The sequence below is a fragment of the Rattus norvegicus genome, chromosome 15 (assembly GCF_021556685.1).
Source record: "Rattus norvegicus strain SHRSP/BbbUtx chromosome 15, alternate assembly SHRSP_T2T, whole genome shotgun sequence".
Classification (NCBI taxonomy): domain Eukaryota; kingdom Metazoa; phylum Chordata; class Mammalia; order Rodentia; family Muridae; genus Rattus; species Rattus norvegicus.
The window spans coordinates 78,497,501-78,522,418 of NC_141548.1; the positions used below are offsets into that span (position 1 = coordinate 78,497,501).

Consider the following 24,918-nt stretch of genomic DNA (forward strand, 5'->3'; position numbering starts at 1 on the left):
CAGTGGTATAGCGCTTGCCTAGCAAGTGCAAGGCTCTGGGTTCGGTCCCCAGCTCCAGAAAAAAAATCCCATGCTTTACCTTTGTTATGAATATTCTTAAGTGAAGGATGTGTATAGGACTTTGTATGTTTAAGTGGGCAACTATATCTTATGAACTAGAAAAAAAATATGGAGTGGAGACTGAAGGAAGGGCCATCTGGGAAACGCCCCACCTGGGGATCCTACCTGTCTGCAAACACAACCTGACATGGTTTCTGTTGCCAAGAGGAGCTTGCTGAAAAGAACCTAGTGTGGCTATTCTCTAGGATGTTGTGCCAGCACATGACTGATGTAGATGTGGATGTTTGGTTACAACCATCAGACTGAGTTTAATGACCCCAGTGGGGAAGCTGGCTTAAGGACTGGAGGAGTAGAGGGGGATTGCAACCCCAGAGGAAGAATAATGTCTGCTGGCCAGAGACCCCAGTGCTCCCAGGGATTAGACCACCAACCAAGGAAGGGATCCAAGGCTTCAGATACTATGTATCAGAGGATGGCCTTGTCTGACATCAATGAGAGGGATGCTCTTGGTCCTGTTGAGGTTTGATGCCTCAGCTTAGGGTGATGCTGAAGTGTTGGGATGGGAGTGCGTGGGTGAATGGGTGGGTGAGCACTTTCTAGAGGCAAAGGGGATGGGGAGAAGGTAGATGTGGGATGGGTGGGGGTTTGTGAAGGGGTAACCTGGATGGGGATATCATTTGAAATATAAAGGAATGGAATGATTAATCAATCAATCAATAAATGCCAGGAAATGAAAAGACTTTGTAAGCTGCCTTGTGAGTTTCTCTGTTTTCCTACTTCACCACCACACAGTGAAAGGAATCATATAAAATGTAAACAAAGAAGCAATAGCCAATAAATTTTTATGGAGTCTAAAATGCAACTATGAAGAAATCACTTTAGATATGCTAACTTATTGAGTATTAAATATGAACTTCTCATAATTTTGCTAATATTTCTCTTCAAAGATTTTTTAAGATTTATTTATTTTATTTATATGAGTACCCTCTAGCTGTTTTCATGCACACCAGAGAAACCATCAGATCCTATTACAGATGCTTGTTAGCCACTATGTATTTGCTGGGAATTGAACTCAGGACTTTGGAAGAGTTGAGAGTACTCTTAACTGATGATCCATCTGTCTAGCCTTCTCTTCAGTTTGAGAAATGCTATGTCAGGCCAGATAGATGGCTCAGAAGGTAAAGATGCTTACTATCAAGTTTAGATTATTGCCCAGATCTTACATGTTAAAAAAAAAGGAAGGCTGATTCCCTCAAGTTGTGTTCTGGAATCTGTCTTTAGATTGACTCATATATACATATAGACACAGTAAATAAATAAATGGGGAAAAAGAAATATGATTCTACAACTCAGCTATCAAAATCAATGGATTCATGAATTTCATAGACAAATAGATGGTACAAGAAAATATCACCCTGAGTGAGAAAATCCAGTGATAAAGGAACACACACAGTATGCACTCACTGATAAGTGGATATTAGTCCAAAAGCTTGGAATACTCGAAATACAATTCATGGGTTATATGAAGATCAAGAAGAAGGAAGACTAAAATTCAGATGCATCAGTCCTTCTTAGAAGGAAGAACAAAATACTCACAGGAGAAATACAGGGACAATGAGTGGAGTAGAGACTAGAGGAAAGGCCACCCAGTGAATGCCCCACCCAGGGATCAGTCCCATATACAGCCACCAAACACAGTCACTATTGCTGATGTCAAGAAGTGCTTGCTGACAGGAATCTGATATGGATGACTTCTGAGAGGCTCTGACAGATCCTTACTGATACAGATTAATATATTTGCTTCTAACCATTAGACTAATCACAGGAACCCCAACGAGGTAGTTAGAGAAAGGACTGAAGGAACTGAAGGGGTTTGCATTCCAGTGAGAAGAAAAATAATATCAACCAACCAGTCCTGAAGGAGCTCCCAGGCACTAAACCCCCAACCAAAGTGTACACATGGGGGGACCCCATAGCTCCAGCTGCATATGTAGCAGAGGATGACATAGTGTGGCAATCAATAGAAGGCGATGCCCTTGGTCCTGTGAAGGCTTTTTTCCCCATGTAAGGGAATACTAGGGTGTTGAAGTGGGAGTGGGTGAGTAGTAGGGGGAACATTCTTATAGAAGCAGAAGAGGGGTAAAGAGAGAGGGGGAGAACCAGGAAATGAGATTATATTTGGAAAGTAAATACATAAAATACCCAACTATATAAACAACAAACAAAAAAAAAAACTTTTACAGAGCAGACCTTGGTCACGGTTCCTTGCCCAGTCCCACAAATCCCAGAGGAATCTTGACTCCCAGGTGCTCTGATGCACAGATCATAGGTGAAGAAGCCACATCTGTCCTAACCCCTTGAGTAACTTGGTACCACTGGATCCAAGGATGCAAAAACTCCACCTAGTCATGGACACTGGACCCTTCCTGTATGAACCAGTGCCCTGAGCAGGCCTGGAGTGCTGGCTCTGCACCCGGTCCACCAACACTCAGAGAAAACTTGAATCCTAAGTGCTCTAAGACACCCAATTTCACAGTTTCAACCTGCACCCAGAGAAGACCTGGGGTGCTGGCCCTGCATCCAATCTTAGAACATCCAGAGAGAGCCCAACTCCCAGGTGCTCTGAAACTCATAGCACCACAGGATCACAGGGTCTCAGAGGAATCTAGATGCCCAGGAAATTTGACACATCCAGGAGCACGGGAGCTCTGACACACTAAAGATCACAGTTGAGGGCACACATCTTTCCCAACACCAAGTGTAACTGAGACCCCCACAAGAACTAAGGAAACACAAATCTCGGCCCAGCCAGTGACACTGGTACCTTCCAGCTTGGCTCCCTACCCACTCCTGCAATACCCTATGAAGGCTTGACTTCCAGGGGCTCTGACACAATAGGATCTCAGGAGCTTGATCACACCAGGATTTCAAGAAACCAAAGGAATCTTGACTCATGGGATCTCTAACACACCCAGGATCTAAGGATCACAGAATTCCAGAATCACAGAATCACAGAGACAGCTGGACTCTGAGGTGTTCTTACATAACCACGATCACAGGAGGGACAGACTCTAGTCAGAAAAAGCAAGAAAAGGTAGCACTAGAGACAAACAGATAGAGAGAGGGAAGCACAAGAACATAAGCAACAGAAACCAAGGCTATTTGTCATAATTAGAACCCAGTTCTCCCACTACAGCACGTCCTGGATACCCCAATCATCCAGGAAAAGCATGATAAAGATTTAAAATGAAATCTAATGAGGATGATAGAATATTTTAAGGACATAAAAACTCCCGTTAAAAAAAAATACAGGAGTTATCAAAAAAAGATAAGGAAGGACACTTCATATTCATCAAAGGAAAAACTTACCAAGATGCACTATGAGTTCTGAACATCTATGCTCCAAATGCAAGGGCAACGACATTCATAAAAGAAATTTTACTAAAGCTCAAAGTACACATTGCAACACAAACAACAATACTGAAAGACTTCAACACCCCACACTCAGCAATGGACAGATCATAGAAACAAAAACTAAACAGAGACACACTGAATTTAACAGAAGTTATGAAACAAATGAATTAAACACATATATAGAACATTTCATCCCAAACCAAAAGAATATACCTTCTTATCAGCATGACATGGTATCTTCTCCAAAATGTTGTGACAAAAGTCACAAAACAGGCCCCAACAGATACAGGAAAATTGACATGACCCCAAACATCCTATCAGATCACCATGGACTAAGGCTCACCTTCAATAACAAGAAAAACACATGTAAGCCCACATACACATGGAAACGGAACAATGCTCTACTCAGTGATAACTTGGTCAAGGAAGAAATAAAGAAATTAAAGACATTTTAGAATTTAATGAAGATGGCATAACAACATACCAAAACATATGCAACAAACTGAAAGCAGTGCTAAGAGGAAACCTCATAGCTCTGAGTGTCTTCAAAAAGAAATTGGAGAGAGCATAGACTAAGAGCTTGACAAAACATCTGAAATATCGAGAACAAAAAGAAGCAAATTCATCCAAGAGACATAGACAGCAGAAAATAATCAAACTCAGAGCTGAACTCAACCAAGTAGAAACAAAAAGAACTAAACAAAGGAGCAACAAAATCAAGAGCTGGTTCTTACAGAAAATCAACAAGATAGATAAAACCCTTAGCCATCCTAACCACAGGGTAGAGAGACAGTATCCAAATTAAGAAAATCAGAAATGAAAAGGGAGGCATGACAAAAGAAACAGGAAATTAAAAAAAATTATCAGATATTACTACCAAAGCTTATACTGAACAAAACTGGAAAATCAGGAGGAAATGTACAATTTTTAGACAGATACCAGGTACCAAAGTTAAATTAGGACGACATAAACCATCTAAATAGTCCCACCATAATCCCTATAGAATTAGAAGTTGTCGTTAAAAATCTCCCAACCAAAAAAAAAAAAAAAAAAAAAAACCCAAGTCCAGATGGGTTTAATGGGTTTAGTGCAGAATTCCAGTAGACCTTCAAAGAATACCTAAAACCAATACTATTCAAACTATTCCACTAAATAGAAACAGAAGGAAAACTACCAAATTTGTTCTATGAAGCCAAAATTATGCTTAAACTAAATCACACAAAGGCACAACAAAGAAAGAGAACTTCAGATCAATTTCCCTTATGAATAATGATACAACAATACTCAATAAAATCTTTGAAAACTGAATCCAAGAACACATCGAAATGATTATCCATCATGATTAATTAAAATTAATTCCAGTGAAATCCATCAATTTAATTCTCTGTATAAATAAACTCAAAGAAAAAACCCACAGGAATATCTCGTTAGATGCTGAGAATACATTTGACAAAATTCACCATCCCTTCATATTAAACATAGTAAAAGCAATTTACAGCAAACCAGTAGCCAACATCAAACTAAACTGAGAGAAATTTGAAGCAATCCCACCTTAATTAGGGACTAGACAGGTTGTTCACTTGCTCCCTACTGATTCAATATATTAATTGAAACCCTAGTCAGAACAATTAGACAGTAAAAGGAAGTCAAAGGAATATTTATTTGAAAATATCACTATTTGCAGATGGTATGATAGTATCCTTAAGTGACTCCAAAAATTCCACCAGAGAACTCCTAAACCTGATAACTTTTGCAAAGTGGCTGATTATAAAAATAGCTCAAACAATTCAGTAGCCTTCCTCTATTCAAAGGTTAAACAGGGTGAGAAAGAAATTATGGAAATGACATTTTTCACAACAGAAATAAATAATATAAATCACTTTGGTGTGATTCGAACCAAGCAAGTGAAGATCTGTTTGACAAGAATTTCAAATCTCTGTAGAAAGAATTCAATCTTAGAAGATTGAAAAATCTTCTATGCTCATGGGTTAGTAAGATTAATATAGTAAAAATGGCCATCTTTTCAACAAATGGAATTGGTTCAACTGGTGGTCAGCATGTAGAGAATGCAAACATATCCATTCTTTTCGCTTGTACAAAGCTAAAGTCCAAGTGGATCAGGAACTCAACCCCATAAGAACAACACCAACCAACCAGAAATCCCAGGGACTAATCCACCATTCAGAAAGTACACATGGACAGACACATGGCTCCACATGCATATATATATATATATATATATATATATATATATATATATATATATATATATATGTATGTATGTATAGCAGAGGACGACCTTGTTGGGTACCAATGGGAAGAGAAGCTCTTGGTACTTGGAAGGCTCCATTGTAGGGAAATATCAGATCAAGGAGGTGGAAAGGGGTGGGTGGATGGGTGGGGGAACAGTCTCATAGAAGAAGGGGCATGGAATGGGAAACCGGGAATGGTTTATGGATGGGATACCAGGAATGTGATAACATTTGAAATCTGAATAAATAAAAATTATCCAATAACCCCCTCCCCTCAAAAAGACAAATACACTGAAACTAATAGAAGATAAAGTATGGAAGAGCCTCGGACACATGGGACCAGGGAAATTTTTCCTGAAGAGAATGCCAATGGCTTATTCTATAACATCCAGAATCTACAAATTGGAAATCATAAAATTGTAAAGCTTCTGTATGGCAAAGGACACTGTCAATAGACAAAACAGTAAGCAACAGATTGGGAAAAGATCTCTACCAATCCTACATCTGATAGCGGGCTAATGTCCAATAAATAAGAAGAATTCAAGAAGTTAGACTACAGAGAATCAAACAACAATATAGGAAATGGGATACAAAGCTAAACAGAATTCTCAACTTAGGAATATCAAATGGCCAAGAAGCACCTAAAGAAATGTTTGACATCCTTAGTCATCAGGGAACTGCAAATCAAACAACAACATTCAAAGTTGGGAATGGGAAAGTTCAAATATTCAGATGGTAACAGATGCTGGGATGATGTGGAGAAAGAGGAACACTCCTCCATTGTTGGTGGAGTTGAAAGCTGGTACAACCACTCTGGTAGTCAGTCCAGAGGTTCCTCAGAAAACTGGACATAGTACTACCTGAGGACACAGTTATACCACTCCTGGGTATATACCCAAAAGATGCTCCAACACATAACACAGTGGACACGTGCTCCACTATGTTCATAGCAGCCTTATTTATAATAGCAAGAAGTTGGAAAGAACTCAGTTGTCCTTCAAGAAAGAATGAGTACAGAAATTGTGGTACATTTACGGAATGGAGAACTATGCCACTATTAAAAACAATGACTTCATGCAATTCTTGGGCAAATGAATGGTACCATAAAATATCCTGCGTGACTTAAAAAAAAAAAAAAACATACACACAGTGAGTGGTATGCAAGTGAATCTTAGCCCAAAATCTTGAAATACTCAAGATAAAACTTACAGACCACAAAATGTTCAAGAAGAAGGAAGACCAAATCATGGGTGGTTGTGTTTCTTAAATAAAATACTCCCAGGAGGAAACTCAGAGACAAAATGTGGAGCCGAGACCAAAGAAAAGCCATCCAGAGACTGCCCCACCTGGGGATCTATCCCATAAACAGATACCAAACTCAGACCATATTGCTGATGCCAAGAAGTGCATACTGACAGGAGCCTGATATAACTGTTGCCAGAGAGTTTCTGCCAGAACCTGACCAATACAGAGTTAGATACTGGCTGCCAATGCATTTTTTAAGTCTCCATTTTGAGAGATGGGGTTCCTGGGATTGTATCAAGAACCTTGTGCTGATTATGCTAGGCTCCATCTCTGATTTAGATCTTTGATTTTATGCTCTGCTTTTAAGTGATAGATATAAATGAAAAGCTATCTTCTTCATCATATAGATGGAAGAAATTTTTAGAACTTTAGCATTATCATTTCTTTTCTCAGTGCTTATGCCCAAAATATTGAGCTTGACCTGACTATAACCTTTGTATCACTCAATGTGTGTTTGTGTATCTATGTGTGTATGTCAGTATCTGTGTATACATGTATGTGTGTGCACATACAAAAACAACCATACACCTACAATGACTGTTACATGGTATAATTGAATGAATAAAACACTTGTATGTCTTTAAATGCTTGTTCATGTATTTTTCTCTATATTAAATCATTTATTGTTTATTCATATTTATAGTGTATTTATATTTCTCAGCAATATATTGCCTACTTGAAAGTAGTAGGGAAATAGACTTTAACTATTCTGATCACAGACAAAGAAAAGATAAATCAATAAAGTGTTTAATATGAATGAGAATGGACTAAGAGGCTTCTCTTACTCACTATACAATATATGGATGTTCCACAGCATCATGCTGCAGGCCATAAAATATGAAATTCATGTGAAGTAAAAGCAAAACATTACTGTGTATGGTTTATACTTTAAAAAGATAAAATAATTATAACAATTGAATTAAGATCCATTCAATGATAGGGAGCCCATCTCTAATGTCAGGAATCACAATCAGATGATGGATATATCAAATACCTAGAATAGAACCTAGGATAGAATTATATATATATATATATATATATATATATATATATATATATATAGTTGTGATGTTTTCATTTTCATAAATAATAATAAAAGCAAACAAACTTTACTCATGAACATAAACTTCAAAGTCTAACACATATTTTTACTATTTAAGAAACAGCAACTTCAGGTACTTAGTATTAAAATTTAGTTTAAACATTGGCAAAAACTTCATGAAATCTGTTACATCATATTTTGAAAATATGTTATTAAAACATAAAGCTCATCAGGAAGTGATCAAACATGGTTTTGGAAGGTAAGAGTGACTAGTGAAACATTTAGTGTTCTGTGTAATAAAAAACATTAAATTATGAAGTCTAAAGTAACTTGATCTTGTATGGCATGGTCATTTGTAAAATATTTAATTCCTCACATTCTTTATGGAACTCCAAAAATTGCAAAATGTATTCAGTTCCTATGAAATATTTGTTTGTGTGAGAACTAATTATAATCAAGTATACTTTATAGAGAAAATGTACAAAGAATTGTAACATGCTTGGTTAAGAGTATCATAGAAACCTCATCCTTTGCATACCTTAGGTTCAGTGCAAATTAGAGAATGATAAAATTAATTCAAGTTTGGAAATATAAGCATGTTTATTCTCTTCCTTTAGTAACTGATAAAGAGAAAATACAATAACCTCAGTCAAAAAATTTGTTGCTTATACATGGCATATATTATTCTGGTTTGGCTGCCTTGTCTAACCTTAGTGGGAGAGAAAGTGCATAGCCTCAGAGAGACTTAAAGTCTTAAAGCTTTGATATGTATGATAATTTAAGGGACTATGAATTGTTTGTTTGTCATTCCCAAGCATTATTTGGAGGTAGTGATACTTTTATGAGAAGAAACACAGTTGAGAGTAATGAGGACTCAGACAGCATCACTCCTTCCCCATTTGGACAACCAATCATCTTTACATTTTTAGATTTTCTTCAGTCCCAACTGACATGTCTCTCCTTCTCCTGTGCCCTGCCACCATGATGTGATGTGTACCAAGGCCAAAACAAGTGAGGCTAACCAATGACAGAAGCATCTCAGCGTATGAAGAATGCCAACTTTCCTTCCACATATGTTATTCATCTCACATATTTGTTACAATTGTAGAAATAAGCACACAGTCCACGTGGTGTCTCAGTGTGTGTTCATTGGGTAGCCAAGGTAAGCATATGGGTCTCCTCATTTTCCACAAAATATTTATGGTGAAAATAGGCAAGTCCTTTGTTTCTAGTGTCTTGGAATAATTTCCAATTTTATCCTGGTGAATCACAGAACTTTCATATCATGGGACTTGAAAATAGGATAGATTTTCAGGAAAAAAATGACAGAAAGAATGGAAGAGTTGGTCAACAAAGAAGATAAGAAAGATTCTTATCGAGAATTTAATGAACATGGAAACAATCTCTCATTAAGAACTGATGCTAGGCACATGAATGAGGTTTGGAGATCCACTTCTCTTGTGACCAATACAAAGCAAAGCAGTTAAACATACCAGACACACTGGAGCATCCAGTCTGTGATACTGAGAAAGGTTACCATGGCTCTAAGTCAGCAAACCTCTCCACATCAGAAGGAAGAACCTATAACATAAGCCCAAAAATGGTCCAAAGAGAGGTAACTATTACACCAAAATATGAATGCTCTAAACACAAGGAACTGAGTGTGAATTTGCTTATAAAAAAGAGCTAGCAAAAGGTATATACTCCCATGCTCTTAATTATTGCCTATATCAGTCATAGTAAATAAACTAAATATATGAGCAGACTTGCAGCTCTGAGTAACATGCCAATAGCTTCAACCAATTAGAGACCTAATCTATTAGAAAAAATTCACAAGAAGACAGCAAAGGCATTAATGTTTTCGTTTCATTTTTCAAACATCCCATTTTCTTAAATATCACGTAAGTTTTTATATAAAATTAAGCATTCTAGGAAGCATAGCTATGATTTAAATTAAGGAGGAAGATTGTGATGGCTATAATAAATATTGTGACATGTATAGGAAGAACTGGAATATACTTCAATTTAGTCTTGAAGGGGTCAAGAAGAAGCCCCTCACAAATGCAGAGAAATTGTCATTGTGGACATGAAAGAAATACAGAAATAAAGCAAAATCTGTAAAATTATCATATATGTGAAAAATCAAATAGATTCGGGTAGAAAATTCTGTCACTCTTGTACACAGGGCCTGTGTTTCTTGTGTCAGCATTCAATGGAGTGACTCTGGAACTTTGGGTTAAAGAATTACTTTGCTTTTTTTCCACATGCACACAACTGAAAATGACATTTTATTGGAAAGGCTAATGTCCATATGTAACAGAATGCAGAACAGTAGGCACAGGACTGTTCTCTGGTTTCTCTTGGAGGAAAGCTGTGTGCACAGAGGCCAGGGAGGAAGCTATCCCAGAACTTTGCCAGTGGCCCTTCTGCAGGCTTCTGACCTTGGTGAACCATGGATACTGTAGGGCCTAAAAAGCAGTCAGGACCTCAGAATTCATATCCTTCAGGAAAGCCTAGGATGGTACAGGTGCTAGTGGGATTCAGGGATTTTCTTATCTATAGGTCATTTAAGACGAGACAGGAATTAAGGCAGAAGATGGATACAAAGATGCTAAATTTAGCCTAAGCAACACAGAGAAGCACTGTCTTAAAAAAAGATATGTTTAAGCTGAAGGGATTTGCAGTCCCATAGGAAGAACAACAACATCAACCACCCAGAACCCCAGAGCTCCCAGGGACTAAACTACCAACCATTGGCTACACATGGAGGGACCCATGGCTCCAGCTGCATATGAAGCAGAGGATGACATTGTTGGGCATCAATGGGAGGTGAGGTCCTTGGTCCTGTGAAGGCTTAATGCCCCAGCATAGGGGAATACTAGAGTGGTGAAATGGGAGTGGGTGGATGGGTGGGGGAGCACCCTCATAAAAACAGAGGAATAGTACAGAGGGTTTCCCAGAGGGGAAACCTGGAAGGATGATAACATTTTAAATGTAAATAAATAAAATAACCAATAAGAAAATAACTAAGAAAGCATTCTGTCCTGCTAAGGAAGAGAGATCAGGTGTAATTATTGAAAGTTAAATGGGAAGACTGCTCTCACAGATGATAAATATTCTGAAAATCCACTATTTGTGTTTGGAAGAAGATACTCTCTTTAAAAGTCTGCCTAATAAAATGAATTCTGGATGCAGGAACCTAATATTTTCCAAGGTTCAGTGTAGTTTCTAATACAGTATTCATTATTCTTTCAGAATTTATCATGCTTGTTATGAAACTGACCCAATTCTTACAGCATATCTTTAAGGTATTAAAAAATGTTCATTTTGAAAGAAAGAAAATGGCAATATTGTCCTATGTGCTGTTATATATGATATATATGCATATATATACATATATATAATATGATAGACATGATATATAGCATAAGATACATTCTCATATATTTACATATATTCTATATATGTTATTATATGATATAGCCAATGAAGCAAAATGAAAAACAATTAGAAAAGGAGAAATTCTTGTTTTGTTACTTCTCATTATATACACAATCAAATGTATCAAAACCTTAAAAACAGATTGGACCAGGTGACGTATGCTTTTAATTCCAGGATTTAGGAGGAAGATTTATGTGAATCTTGGTGACTGTCATGCCAGTCTCATCTCTGTAGTGATACTGTCTCAAAATAAAACAAAGCAAACAATGTACACTTATATTTTCAAGGTGAAATTATAAAAGTAACGAGCATTGAGGGCTTGAGAGATGACTCTATGTTTAAGAACATTTGTTTCTCCTACTGATTTCTATGTGCATCAACAACATGGAAACATACTACTGTAACTCCTGTTCTAGGAAATCCAGACTCTCTTAAAGCTATCAAAGGCAGGACAAGTACATTGTGCATAGAAACAATTGGGCAAAACATCCCCACACATAAAATAAATAAAATATAAATAAACCAAACCCAAGGATGTGAAGGTTGCATTACACAGTCATTATAATATATTAGATATCTATTCATAGTAAAACTGAAATTTATTGATGATTTAAACTGTACATAATTTTCAGAAAGAAATGATTTCATATGCAATAGAAGCCATGTCTTCTCACACATTGAGTTTCCAACTAGATTCTCCCAAGAGACAGAGATGCAACAGTATGTAAATAGTATGTAAGAAAATGCCAGTGATCGAATTACTTAAAGAATCATTGATTTATATTGTAATAAAGTTCTCAGAGACAAGCTAAAAATACTTTGGCATTTGCATATAGAAAAACTGTTTAAACTCCCTTTTTTTTTTCATCTTTATTAACTTGTCTATTTCTTATTTACATTTCGATTGTTATTCCCTTTCCCGGTTTCTGGGCTGACATCCCCCTAAACCCTCCCTCTCCCCTTCCCTATGGGTGTTCCCCTCCCTATCCTCCCCCCATTACCGCCCTTCCCTCAACAATCACATTCACTGGGGTTCAGTTTTGGCAGGGCCAAGGGCTTCCCTTTCAACTGGTGCCCCTACTAGGCTATTCTCTGCTAACTATGCAGTTGGAGCCCAGGGTCAGTCCACGTATAGTCTTTGGGTAGTGGCTTAGTCCCTGGAAGCTCTGGTTGCTTGGCATTGTTGTTCATATGGGGTCTCAAGCCCCTTCAAGATCTTTCAGTTCTTTCTAAGATTCCTTCAACGGAGGTCCCGTTCTCAGTTCAGTGGCTTAATTATAGCATTCACCTATGTATTTGCTGTATTCTGGCTGTGTCTCTCAGGAGAGATCTACATCCGGTTCCTGTCGGCCTGCACTTCTTTGCTTCATCCATCTTGTCTAATTGGATGGCTGTATATGTATGGGCCACATGTGGGACAGGCTCTGAATGGGTGTTCCTTCTGCCTCTGTTCTAAACTTTGCCTCCCTATTCCCTGCCAAGGGTATTCTTGTTCCCCTTTTAAAGGAGTGAAACATTCGCATTTTGGTCATCCTTCTTGATTTTCATGTGTCCTGTGCATCAGGGTAATTCGAGCATTTAGGCTAATATCCACTTATCAATGAGTGCATACCATGTGTTTTTTTTTTTTCTGTGATTGGGTGACTTTTAAGAATTTCATAAACCATAAATTTTATTATGGAAATAAGTACTGAATAAAGCACACATATATTTAGATGCTTGATTATTTCGAGTCAAGCTGAAGGAAGAAAATATAAATACATACCTATTGGTAGACATACACTTTTATGTATGTTTTCATGTACATATGTGCACTTTGAAATAGTGAAAATGATGATTTTATGCTAAGTTACTATAATTTCTCTTTTAAAAAATTAAAGTATTGTATATTTTCTGTTTTTCCCCTAAGGTTTTTATAATTACAATGAAATTAAAGCTATCTTTAGAAAAAATACTGATTCACCAAAAATGTGGTACTACTTCTATGATTCCTAAGTTGATAGAAATATTTTATCTATCAGTAAACTCATGAAAACAACTAAGAAAGAATTTTGGAAAATGTTTTCCATTAAATATTATCTACAAACTTAAATAAGCATGCAAATAACTAAGATAGTGATAGGGTTCTTTTGTTTTTGTTTTTGTTTTTGTTTTTGTATTCTTTTGCTCCCTTCAGATCAACTACTAAATTACTATTTGTTTCTACTTTTAAGGGATCTTAAATTTGGAAGGATTTATATTTATAATTGTAATGTCATCCCATCTAACATAGTTTATGAGTTTCTCTTTATCCATATCTATCTCTATCTGTTTCTATAATTACTGCCTTTGTTTCTTTTTTCTATTCCTTTTTTATTGTTTACTTTTTATTTATTTAGATTTCAAATGTTATCACCTTTCCCGGTTTCCCATCAATAAATGCCTAAACCATCTCCCTCCCCCTTCTCTATAAGGGCTCTCCCAAACCATCCACCCACCCCTTCCTACGTCCCTCTCTGACTTTCCTCTACATTGGAGGGTCCAGCCTTGGCAGGACCAAGGTCTTCTCCTCCCAGTTTTGCCCAACAAGGCCATCCTCTGCTACAGAGGCAGCTGAAGCCATACTTCAATGTAAGTAATTACTTTTTCACCATTAATTCAGGTTTTTCAAAATATTTGAAGTACCGTATTGTTTGTAATAAAACTATTATTAAAATGTAGAAATTTTATTCATGCAAATTATCAGCAATTTTTAAAATTATGTTTATTTTGTTTGTTGATATTATTAAAGCTGTCAGTGGTTATTATTGGTTACATTTTTAATTATGTTTAATTTTATATGTCATCTTATATTTCATAGTTAATAAGTATAAATATTACAAATGTATCTAAATTATTTCAATCATGCTAAAATTATTTCATTTTCACTGATGTGATTTTCAAGATTTTTAGTGATAAGCATTCAATTACACAATCTTTCTCTCTGGGTCTTCAATCTCTCTGTTTTCTCTTCATTAATAAATATGACAGATAACGACTCAAAAGAATGACAATTTTATTTTATCATTTCTCAACACGTGTGCTTGGCTCTGCTAAATAAATGATAAAGACATAAAAAAACCGTAGTCATCTCATAGAACTGGAAAACAGCAGAGAAGGTCAAAGTTACAGATGCATTCATCAAGTTTTCCTCAGGACTTTACCCTCTTACCTTTTCTATATTAATAAAGGTTTAATCTAGTAAGAAAAACATCTGGGAATTAATCTTGCAATAAAGGGTTTTCTGTGGAAACACCATATTCCAAAGCAGCAATTTTTAGGGAAAATAATTCAGTGGTAACACTTGCTTTGCATGTATATGTTATTGTATTTTATCTTAATCATCACAATGAAACACTTGCACAGCACACTGCAAATTTCCATTCATTACTCAATGCTTTTTTGGGGGTGGGGGTTCATTCTTCAGTGGTATTGTAATTTTCTTCCAAGGCATTTAAGCATCGTCATGTGCATATGAATGTCATTTTAATAAACAATTTATTAACTTCTATCTTTCCTGTATAAAGCCCTATTATTTCAAGGAATTTTTATACTCTCATGTGTTCAGTTACTAGGTTTTCTGATTTTGTTATATTAAATAGTAAGAAGGGTCTTCCTAGATACTACTGAGTTTCCTTAATTTGTAGTCAGTATGTGTGTGTGCACGCGCACACACACACACACATACACAAAGGAGGGGGGCTGCCTAGCAGTGTTAAATATGCTTTTATATACTTTTGATCATTCTACTGTTACAGAAGGGATTGGGCATTTTAAATGACATCAAGCATTCAAACATGCATTGCTCTCTGTAGTGATGGTGTCTCTAGAAGAGTATCATCACTTTTTACCAGTCAGAATGGCTAAGATCAAAACCTCAGGTGACAACGCATGTCGGCAAGAATATGGAGAAAGAGGAACACTCCTCCATTGCTGATGGGATTGCAAGCTAGTACAATTACTCTGGAAATCAATCGGGAGGTTCCTCAGAAAATTGGAAATAGACCTACATAAAGACACAGAAATACCACTGTTGGTAATAAATCCAAAAGATGCCCCACCATGCCCCACAGGCATAGGTTCTATTAGTTCATAGTGGCCTCATTTGTGATAACCAGAAGCTAGAAATAAACTAGATGTTCCATGACAGAAGAATGGATAGAGAAAATGTGGTTCATTTACACAATAGAATACTACTCAGATATGAAGAATGAGGATATCCTGAGTTTTGCAGGCAAATGGATGAAACTGAGTGAGGTAACTCAGACTCAAAAGGACTGAGTACATTGTATGTACTCATTAATAAGTGGATATTAGCCAAAAATAAAGTACAGAATACCCAAGATACAGTACACAGAACTCAAAAAGTTCAACAAGCTAAAGGGCCCAAGTAAGAATGCCTCAGTTCCACTTGGGAGGGAGAAGAAAGCAACCGCAATGAGAGGGAGGCAGGGTCAGTGGAGGGATAGGGGATGGGAATGGGGGGAGAGGGTAACATGATCTGGTATTTGGTGAGGGGAAAGGACAGAAGTCCTGAGGGCCAGCTGAAAAATGGATACAGGCAACCTTGGGAGGTAGGAGGCTGGGAGGACACTCCAGAATGTACCAGAGACCTGGGAAGAGAGAGACTCTCAAGACTCAAAGACAGGGACACTAGATGAAAGGCCTTACAGTGGGGCGAAGGAATTTACTGAATTCCTCATCCAGCAGAATGTCAGGGCATGAAGTGAGGTATGCGGTTGCTATCCCACAGCCAAAACTCTGACCCAAACTTCTTGCTGTCTGAAAGAAATGCAGAGATGGAAATGGGAAAGATCCTGAGAAAAAAGGATGTCCAGGGACAGGTTTAAAGTGGGATCCAGCTCAAGGGGAGGGCCACAAGTCCTGACACCATTACTAAGGCTATGGAGCACTCCCAAAAAGAAACCTACCATTAATGCCCCTGAAAGACCCAATAAGGTGCTGAAAGAGTCAGATGCAGATATGTGCACCAAACCAGTGAACAGAAGCTGCTGAACCCTGTCACTGAATTAGGGAAAAGCTGGTGAGAGCTGAGGAACAGGGCAATCCTGTAGGAGGACCAGCAGTCTCAATTAATTTGGAACCCCAAGTTCTCTTAAACTCTGGATCACCAACCAGGCAGCATAAACCATCTGAGATGAGGCCTCCAACACATATACATCAGAGGACTCCTAGGTCTGGGTTCAGACAGAGAAGATGCACCTAACCCCCAAGAGACTGGAGGCCCCAGAAAGGTTAGAGGCCTGATGGAGTTGGGGTGGAGGGATGGGGACATCTTCGTGGAGACAGGGGTTGGGGTGGTTTGGAGGGTGGATTGGGATGGGAATAAAATCTGGAGTGTAAAAATAAATAAATTAAAATAGAAATAAAGACATTCAGAGTTCCCAATCAGAAGAGAACCTGTTAGGCCTTTACCTAGCTTATGGTTTTCTTCGTACGTTAATATTAGTTGTTTTTTTTAAATTAGTTCTAATAGCTCTCACTTCTTAAACAGGTCATAGTCTTTCTATGGTACAACTTCATATCTATACATGTATTTTCATCATCAGTATTATCTTTCTATCCCCAAAGATTACCTGGCATCTTGATATCACAGCCCAAAAAAATAACTCTTTTCATTGGTATTTTTGTATAATTTTTTTTATTTTTGTATTAAATAGAATTTAGATTAGGTAATTAGTCATTATTTTCAAATTACACTTCCCATCCAGTAAGCTTATTGTAAAACATTTTGTTCTCAATATTTTAATTGATAAATTTGATGGCTTTTTGAGACAGTAATTGTAATCATGTTTCTCATAGGACAAAGCAGTTCGTACTTACTTCCCTGCCTGGCATACATAAAAGAAAGACTACAGATTGTGTATCATTATAAAATGGGCTAGGAGAATGTCTGCATATTCACAAAATCTACATAACACCCATCAGGATATTGGCAGAGTTTAATCATTCTCAGTAGCTGCAATCAGATTTCAGTCATTTAAGGAAGTCAGAAAAATGTCAGTTGAACAGCCAGGTTTAGAATTTACAGATTTAAAATAGCATGTACAACAAAACCAATGAAAGGGTATACGGATCTTCAAATAAGCCCTGAAAAGCTAATTAGCTTTCTATGTGTTAGAAAACTGCTTTCCCAATCTATCACTTTATGTTTTCATATATTTATTTCTTTTCCCTACTCACTTTTATGAAAATGAACACAAATAAAAATAAAACACTATCACCTTAGAAATAAGACAAACTAGTAAGTTGCAAAGAGTATTTGAGAGAGCAGAAGCAGGATATAAAATTCCCCTATTCAATATTTACATTTCTTTCCTTTTCAACATCTTTACTCTTTTTTTTCTTACAATCCAGTCACCGTCCCACTCCAGTTATGCCCTCCAACAGGTCCTCATCGCATTCTTCCTACCCTGTCTCCAAAAAGGAGACAGACTCCACATCGCACCCAAACCCCATCCAGGTCTCCACATTACCTGTTGCTTCAAGTCTCTCAAGGGTTAGGTGTGTCTTCTCTCATTGAGCTCTCAGAATGTTTGTTATTTAAAACAAATATTATATTATTTTTTCTGTATTCACTCCCTATATCTAAAATGTAAGTCCTTATTGCTAAGGTATATTAAGACACCCTTCATAATAGACCCGAATAATATAAAGTACCTCGGTGTGACTTTAACCAAGCAAGTAAAAGATCTGTACAATAAAAACTTCAAGATTCTGAAGAAAGAAATTGAAGAAGACCTCAGCAGATGGAAAGATCTCCCATGCTCATGGATCGGCAGGATTAATATAGTAAAAATGGACATTTTACCAAAAGCGATCTACAGATTCAATGCAGTCCCCATTAAAATACCAATCCAATTCTTCAAAGAGTTAGAACAATTTGCAAATTCATCTGGAATAACAAAAAACCCAGGATAGCTAAAACTATCCTCAACAATAAAAGGACTTCAGGGGGAATCACTATCCCTGAACTCAAGCAGTATTACAGAGCAATAGTGATAAAAACTGCATGGTATTGGTACAGAGACAGACAGATAGACCAATGGAACAGAATTGAAGACCCAGAAATGAACCCACACACCTATGGGCACTTGATTTTTGACAAAGGAGCCAAAACCATCCAATGGAAAAAAGATAGCATTTTCAGCAAATGGTGCTGGTTCAACTGGAGGTCAACATGTAGAAGAATGCAGATCGATCCATGCTTATCACCCTGTACAAAGCTTAAGTCCAAGTGGATCAAGGACCTCCACATCAAACCAGATACACTCAAACTAATAGAAGAAAAACTAAGGCAGCATCTGGAACACATGGGCACTGGAAAAATTTCCTGAACAAAACACCAATGGCTTATGCTCTAAGATCAAGAATCGACAAATGGGATCTCATAAAACTGCAAAGCTTCTGTAAGGCAAAGGATCCTGTGGTTAGGACAAAATGGCAACCAACAGATTGGTAAAAGACCTTTACCAATCCTACAACAGATAGAGGCCTTATATCCAAAATATACAAAGAACTCAAGAAGTTAGACCGCAGGGAGACAAATAACCCTATTAAAAAATGGAGTTCAGAGCTAAACAAAGAATTCACAGCTGAGGAATGCCAAATGGCTGAGAAACACCTAAAGAAATATTCAACATCTTTAGTCATAAGGGAAATGCAAATCAAAACAAACCTGAGATTTCACCTCACACCAGTGATAATGGCTAAGATCAAAAACTCAGGTGACGACAGATGCTGGCGAGGATGCAGAGAGAGAGGAACACTCCTCCATTGTTGGTGGGATCTCAGACTGGTACAACCATTCTGGAAATCAGTCTGGAGGTTCTTCAGAAAATTGGACATTGAACTGCCTGAGGATCCAGCTATACCTATCTTGGGCATATACCCAAAAGATGCCCCAACATATAAAAAATACACGTGCTCCACTATGTTCATCGCAGCCTTATTTATAATAGCCAGAAGCTGGAAGGAACCCAGATGCCCTTCAACAGAGGAATGGATCCAGAAAATGTGGTACATCTACACAATGGAATATTACTCAGCTATCAAAAACAATAACTTTATGAAATTCGTAGGCAAATGGTCGGAACTGGAAAATATCCTGAGTGAGGTAACCCAATCACAGAAAAACACACATGGTATGCACTCATTGATAAGTGGCTATTAGCCCAAATGCATGAATTACCCTAGATGCCTATAACAAATGAATCTCAAGACGGATGATCAAAATGTGAATGCTTCACTCCTTCTTTAGAAGGGGAACAAGAATACCCCTGGCAGGGAATAGAGAGGCAAAGATTAAAACAGACACAGAAGGAACACCCATTCACAGCCTGCCCCACATGTGGCCCAAACATATACAGCCATCCAATTAGACAAGATGGATGAAGCAAAGAAGTGTAGGCCGACAGGAGCCGGATGTAGATCTCTCCTGAGAGACACAGCCAGAATACAACAAATACAGAGGCGAAAGCCAGCAGCAAACCACTGAATTGAGAATAGGACCCCGTTGAAGGAATCAGAGAAAGGTCTGGAAGAGCTTGAAGGGGCTGGAGACCCCATATGTACAACAATGCCAAGCAACCAGAGCTTCCAGGGACTAAGCCACTACCCAAAGACTACACATGGACTGACCCTGGGCTCGAACCTCATAGGTAGCAATGAATATCCTAGTAAGAGCACCAGTGGAAGGGGAAGCCCTGGGTCCTGCTAAGCCTGGACCCCCAGTGAACTAGATTTTTGTGGGGAGGGCGGCAATGGGGGGAGGGGAACACCCATAAAGAAGGGGAGGGGGAGGGATTAGGGGGATGTTTGCCTGGAAACCGGGAAAGGGAATAACACTCGAAGTGTAAATAAGAAATACTCATGTTAATAAAAATAAAAAAATACTTAAACACTTTATTAAATATCCTTACTCTCTATTGCATATCTGATATAATCAAGAAAATTCTATAACACTTTTGATATCTGTCTACTTATCTATTAATCTATCATGTATCATATACATATATAATATAATACAAGTTATATATATATGTTTATTTTATTGAAAACAGGTGTTTTCCTTATATAATATAACCCAAGAAAAGTCTCCCATCCCTCTGCTCCTTCCACTTTCTCAACACAACTCCTTCTATCTAGATTCAGTGTACCATGCCTGTATATTCGACTTTCAGTCTGTATGAGATCGTATAAGCTTTGATCATACTTATTTAGAGGGCTATATTTTCTTTTACCTTTTTAAAAATATCATTTAATCTTTGGTTACAATTCAGATTTTACCCCCATCCTGGTCCACCCTCTGAGTGTTCCACATCCCATATGTCCTCCCCCTATCTCCACGAGTATTTCACCACCCTAAGCCCCACACATTCACAGTCCCTGGAGCCCTCCAGTGTCTTGAGGGTTAGGTGCATCTTCTCTGAGTCCAGACCCGGCAGTCCTCTGCTGTATAAGTGTTGGGGGCCTCAAATCAGCTGGCCTATGCTGCCTGGTTGGTGGCACAGTGTCTGAGAAATCTATGTGGTCCAGGTTAATTGAGACTGCTGGTCCTCCTACAGGTTGGCCCTTCTCCTCAGCTTCTTCCAGCTTTTCCCTAATTCAACCACAGGGGTCAGCAGCTTCTGTCTATTGGTTGGGTATAAATACCTGCATCTGATTCTTTCAGCTGCTTGTTGGGTCTCTTCAGATGCAGTCATGATAAACCCTTTTCAGTGAACACACCATAGCCTCAGTAATAGTGTCAGGCCTGTGGCCTCCACTTAGGCTGGATTCCAATTTGAGCCTGTGCACTAGACCTCCTTTTCCTCAGGCTCTTCTCCATGTTGTCCCTACAGTTCTATCAGATAGGGACAACTATGGGTCAGAGATTTTGACTGTGGGTCAACCCCATCCCTCAACTGATGCTCTGTCATTCTGCTGGAGGTGGGCTCTACAAGTTCCCTCTCTCTATTGTATGGCACTTCATCTAAGGCCCCTCCCTTTGAATCCTGAGAGTCTCCCTCCTCCCAGGTACCTGGTGCATTCTGGAGGTTCACCTCCTCTGCCTACCTTCAGGAAGTTTCCTGTTTCCATTCTTTCTGCTGGTTCTCAGGTATTCAGTCCTGTTCCCTCCATCTAATACCTGATCATGTTCCCCTCTTCCTCTCCCTGTCTCCTTTCCGACCAATATCCCTCCCTCCCTCCCTCTCCTGTGATTTCTTTTTTCTACTTCTCAAGTAGGATTGGGGTATCCTCACTTGGGCTCCTTGGCTTGTTAAACTTTTTGAGTTCTGTGGATTGTATCCTGGGTATTCTGTACTATTTTTTTTTTTTGGCTAATATCCATTCATTAGTGAGTACATACCATGCATGTCCAGAATTCACAGCAGAGGAATCTCTAATCATGAGAATTTCTTAAAGAAATGTTTAAAGTACTTAGTAATCAGGGAAATGTAAATCAAAACAACCCTGAGACTCTACCTTACAGCACTCAGGATATTTAAGATCAAAACCTCAGGTGACAACATATGTTGGCGAGGATGTAGAGAAAGAGGAACACTCCTCCATTGCTGGTGGGATTGCAGACTGGTACAACCATTCTGCAAATTAATCTGGAGATTCGTCTGAAAGTTGGAATTAGATATTCCTGAAGATCCAGCTATACCATTCTTGGGCATATACCCCAACGATGCCCCACCATGGTACAGGGGCACGTGTTCCACTATGCTCATAGTGGCCTTATTTGTGATAGCCAGAAGCTGGAAACAACCCAGATGTCCTACAAGAGAAGAATGGATGCAGAAAATGTGGTTCACTTACCCAATGGAGTACTACTCAGCTATTTGGAACAAGGACGTCCTGACTTTTGTAGGCAAATGGTGGAACTAGAAAATCTCCTGAGTGAAATAACTCAGACCCAAGAGGACTAAGATTGCATAGTATCCTCCATCCTCTCTGTCTCTTACACTCTTTCTGTTTCCTCTGATGATGGTTTAGGAAGCACTTGAAGTACGGGGATGACAGAATCTAATGACATCTTGTAGGAGTCATTTTAGGGTTGTTTTTATTTGTCCTGTTTTCTGATTTATTTAGATATACAGTTTTGGTGTTACTCTAGGTCAGTGGAAAATATTGGCTCAAGTTCTTGAACACCCAGGCAGTGCCAGGTATTTGATCTCCAGGACTGGAACTCTAATAAATGAATGGCACGTTATGCCCAAATGATTTGTGCCATCTTTGTCCTAGCATTCCATCAAGGCTGAACACCATTGCAGATCAAAGGCTTGAGGCTGATTCATGTTCACATTTTTTGTTTTATCACATGCAGAATAGCCATACCAAATACACTACAGTGTCCAGATAAGTGCAATAATATCTGAATGGTTATTCATAATTATTAAATAAAGAGAATTAAGATTCCCTCAGGAAAGTTAAATATGTAATAAATTTCTTCACCTTAGGCAAACTAATTTCTGAATAGAAAAAAATCAAAATCTCACAAACAATTTCACCTGACAGAGTACATATTCTCATATTATTTTATGCTCTAGCAACGTACTGAAGCCATTGTATTCACCATCTTCAATGTTAATATTTTTAAGGAAATCTAGAGTTTAAAATACAAGTAAACAAATATAACATATACAAACTATTTTTTGCTTAAATTTTTATGGTTAAAGCCATGTTTGAGTGGATAACCACCACAAACAACATCCAGAGAGAATATTGTAATTTCACTAAGTATTCTGCAGAAATCATTTAGATAGTAACAGGTATTAAACAGCTAAAAATTCAAATTAACACTCCTGTCCTTTTGTTTGAAAGTATAGTTATGTTTGGTAATATTTATTAATTATTCAATGCTTACAACATTTGTCTTAGAGTAAAATATATGCTCTGAATATTTACAACTGCAACTGATCATATATGGTCAACTTTTATTTTGAAATACACTATTTAAAAAGAGCAAAGGACATTTGCAGAGTATACACAATTTGCCTGTAACACTCGTCTGTGTGTGTGTGTGTGTGTCTGTGTGTGTGTGCGAAAACATGAATGAGCATGTGTGTATGTGTTTTGAATGTAAACTAAAGAGATAAAGAGAACCAAAATTTCATATTTATCACATTTTTACAAAATTGTGAAATTTGATTTTACAACAAATTCTTTAAGTGTGCATATCTATTTTAAAACAAACTAAGAAATTATTGGGACATGAAATGTAATTCAGAATTTACTATTTCCACTGACAATGCAGTAATTAGTTCTTATCGATCCATTTTCTGTCATCAGTGTTTTATGCTCAGCTCCTCAATGGCAGAGTTGCTTCATTATTACACTCCGAGAATCTCTACCTTCTCATAATGTATTTCTTCATCATAGAAACAAAGTATCATTCTAATGTAATCATACAGATATCGTATATATAAAAATAATTTGCTTGAATTTGCCAAGCAGATCATTTAAGATCTATTTTTATTTAAAATATAATAAATCAATGTTGTGAATATATAGAAGCAGGAACTACAAAATGTAAATAAGAAATATATTTCAATGTTCCCATAATTTTTAATTATACTGTTTTAATATAAGTATAGTAAATATTATCAGTTTACATACAACTTACATTATTCAAATTCAGTCATGAAACAACACAGGGTTAAGTTAATGCAGATCTAGATTCACATACCTTTGTTATTATCCATTCCCCCCACCGCATAAAGAGTTCCAACTGTAGATTTTCTGGGCTTAGTTCTTGGGCTTTGCATTAAAGTTCTTCTTTCTGGCAATAGATGGTATTTCATTGCTTCCAGAATCAGTTTTTGACATTCTAAATCATTCTTGAATAGTGCATGATTCTCAAGGTCAGCCAGTATCTATGAATAATACACAGTCACTGTTAATAATGTATGCTAAATTGACAAGTATTTGCAGTATGTATTGACATTAGAAGCTTAATTTCTTTGCCATTACTCATACATTTGGACTGCAAGAAAACATTCTTACTTGTTATTAAAATAATAAATAAAACAAACAAGTATATTTGCTTCCTTTCCTATTTTTCCTTGGAATTCTTCACATTAGAATGAAAAGTAGATGATATAATTAACTGAACACCAGGTAATGAGTCATAGGTAACAGGTACATAGAATAAGAGAGCAAAATTACTTAAATGGTGCATCTGTATCATGCCTCTTCATTCTAGGACCCAAAGTAACTGACTGAAGATAATGTGGAAAGAATCTAAAAAAAAGAGACAGTAGAAAGACAGAAGAAAATACTATCTTCTCAACATAGTAAGATAATTGTACAGATTGCCTTCTACTGGATATGACAACATATATAATCCCCATGCAACTCAAGCCGTATTAGATCTCT

General features: G+C 37.4%; 1 protein-coding gene across 1 annotated transcript in view; it reads right to left on the reverse strand.

Moving 5' to 3' along the window:
• The window catches only part of Klhl1 (kelch-like family member 1), a 429,891-nt gene that overhangs the window by 110,465 nt on the left and 294,508 nt on the right, over nt 1–24,918 (reverse strand). Inside the window, 1 exon segment of the mRNA NM_001394673.2 lies at nt 24,230–24,416. Within this exon segment, the coding sequence (NP_001381602.1) occupies nt 24,230–24,416 (187 nt within the window).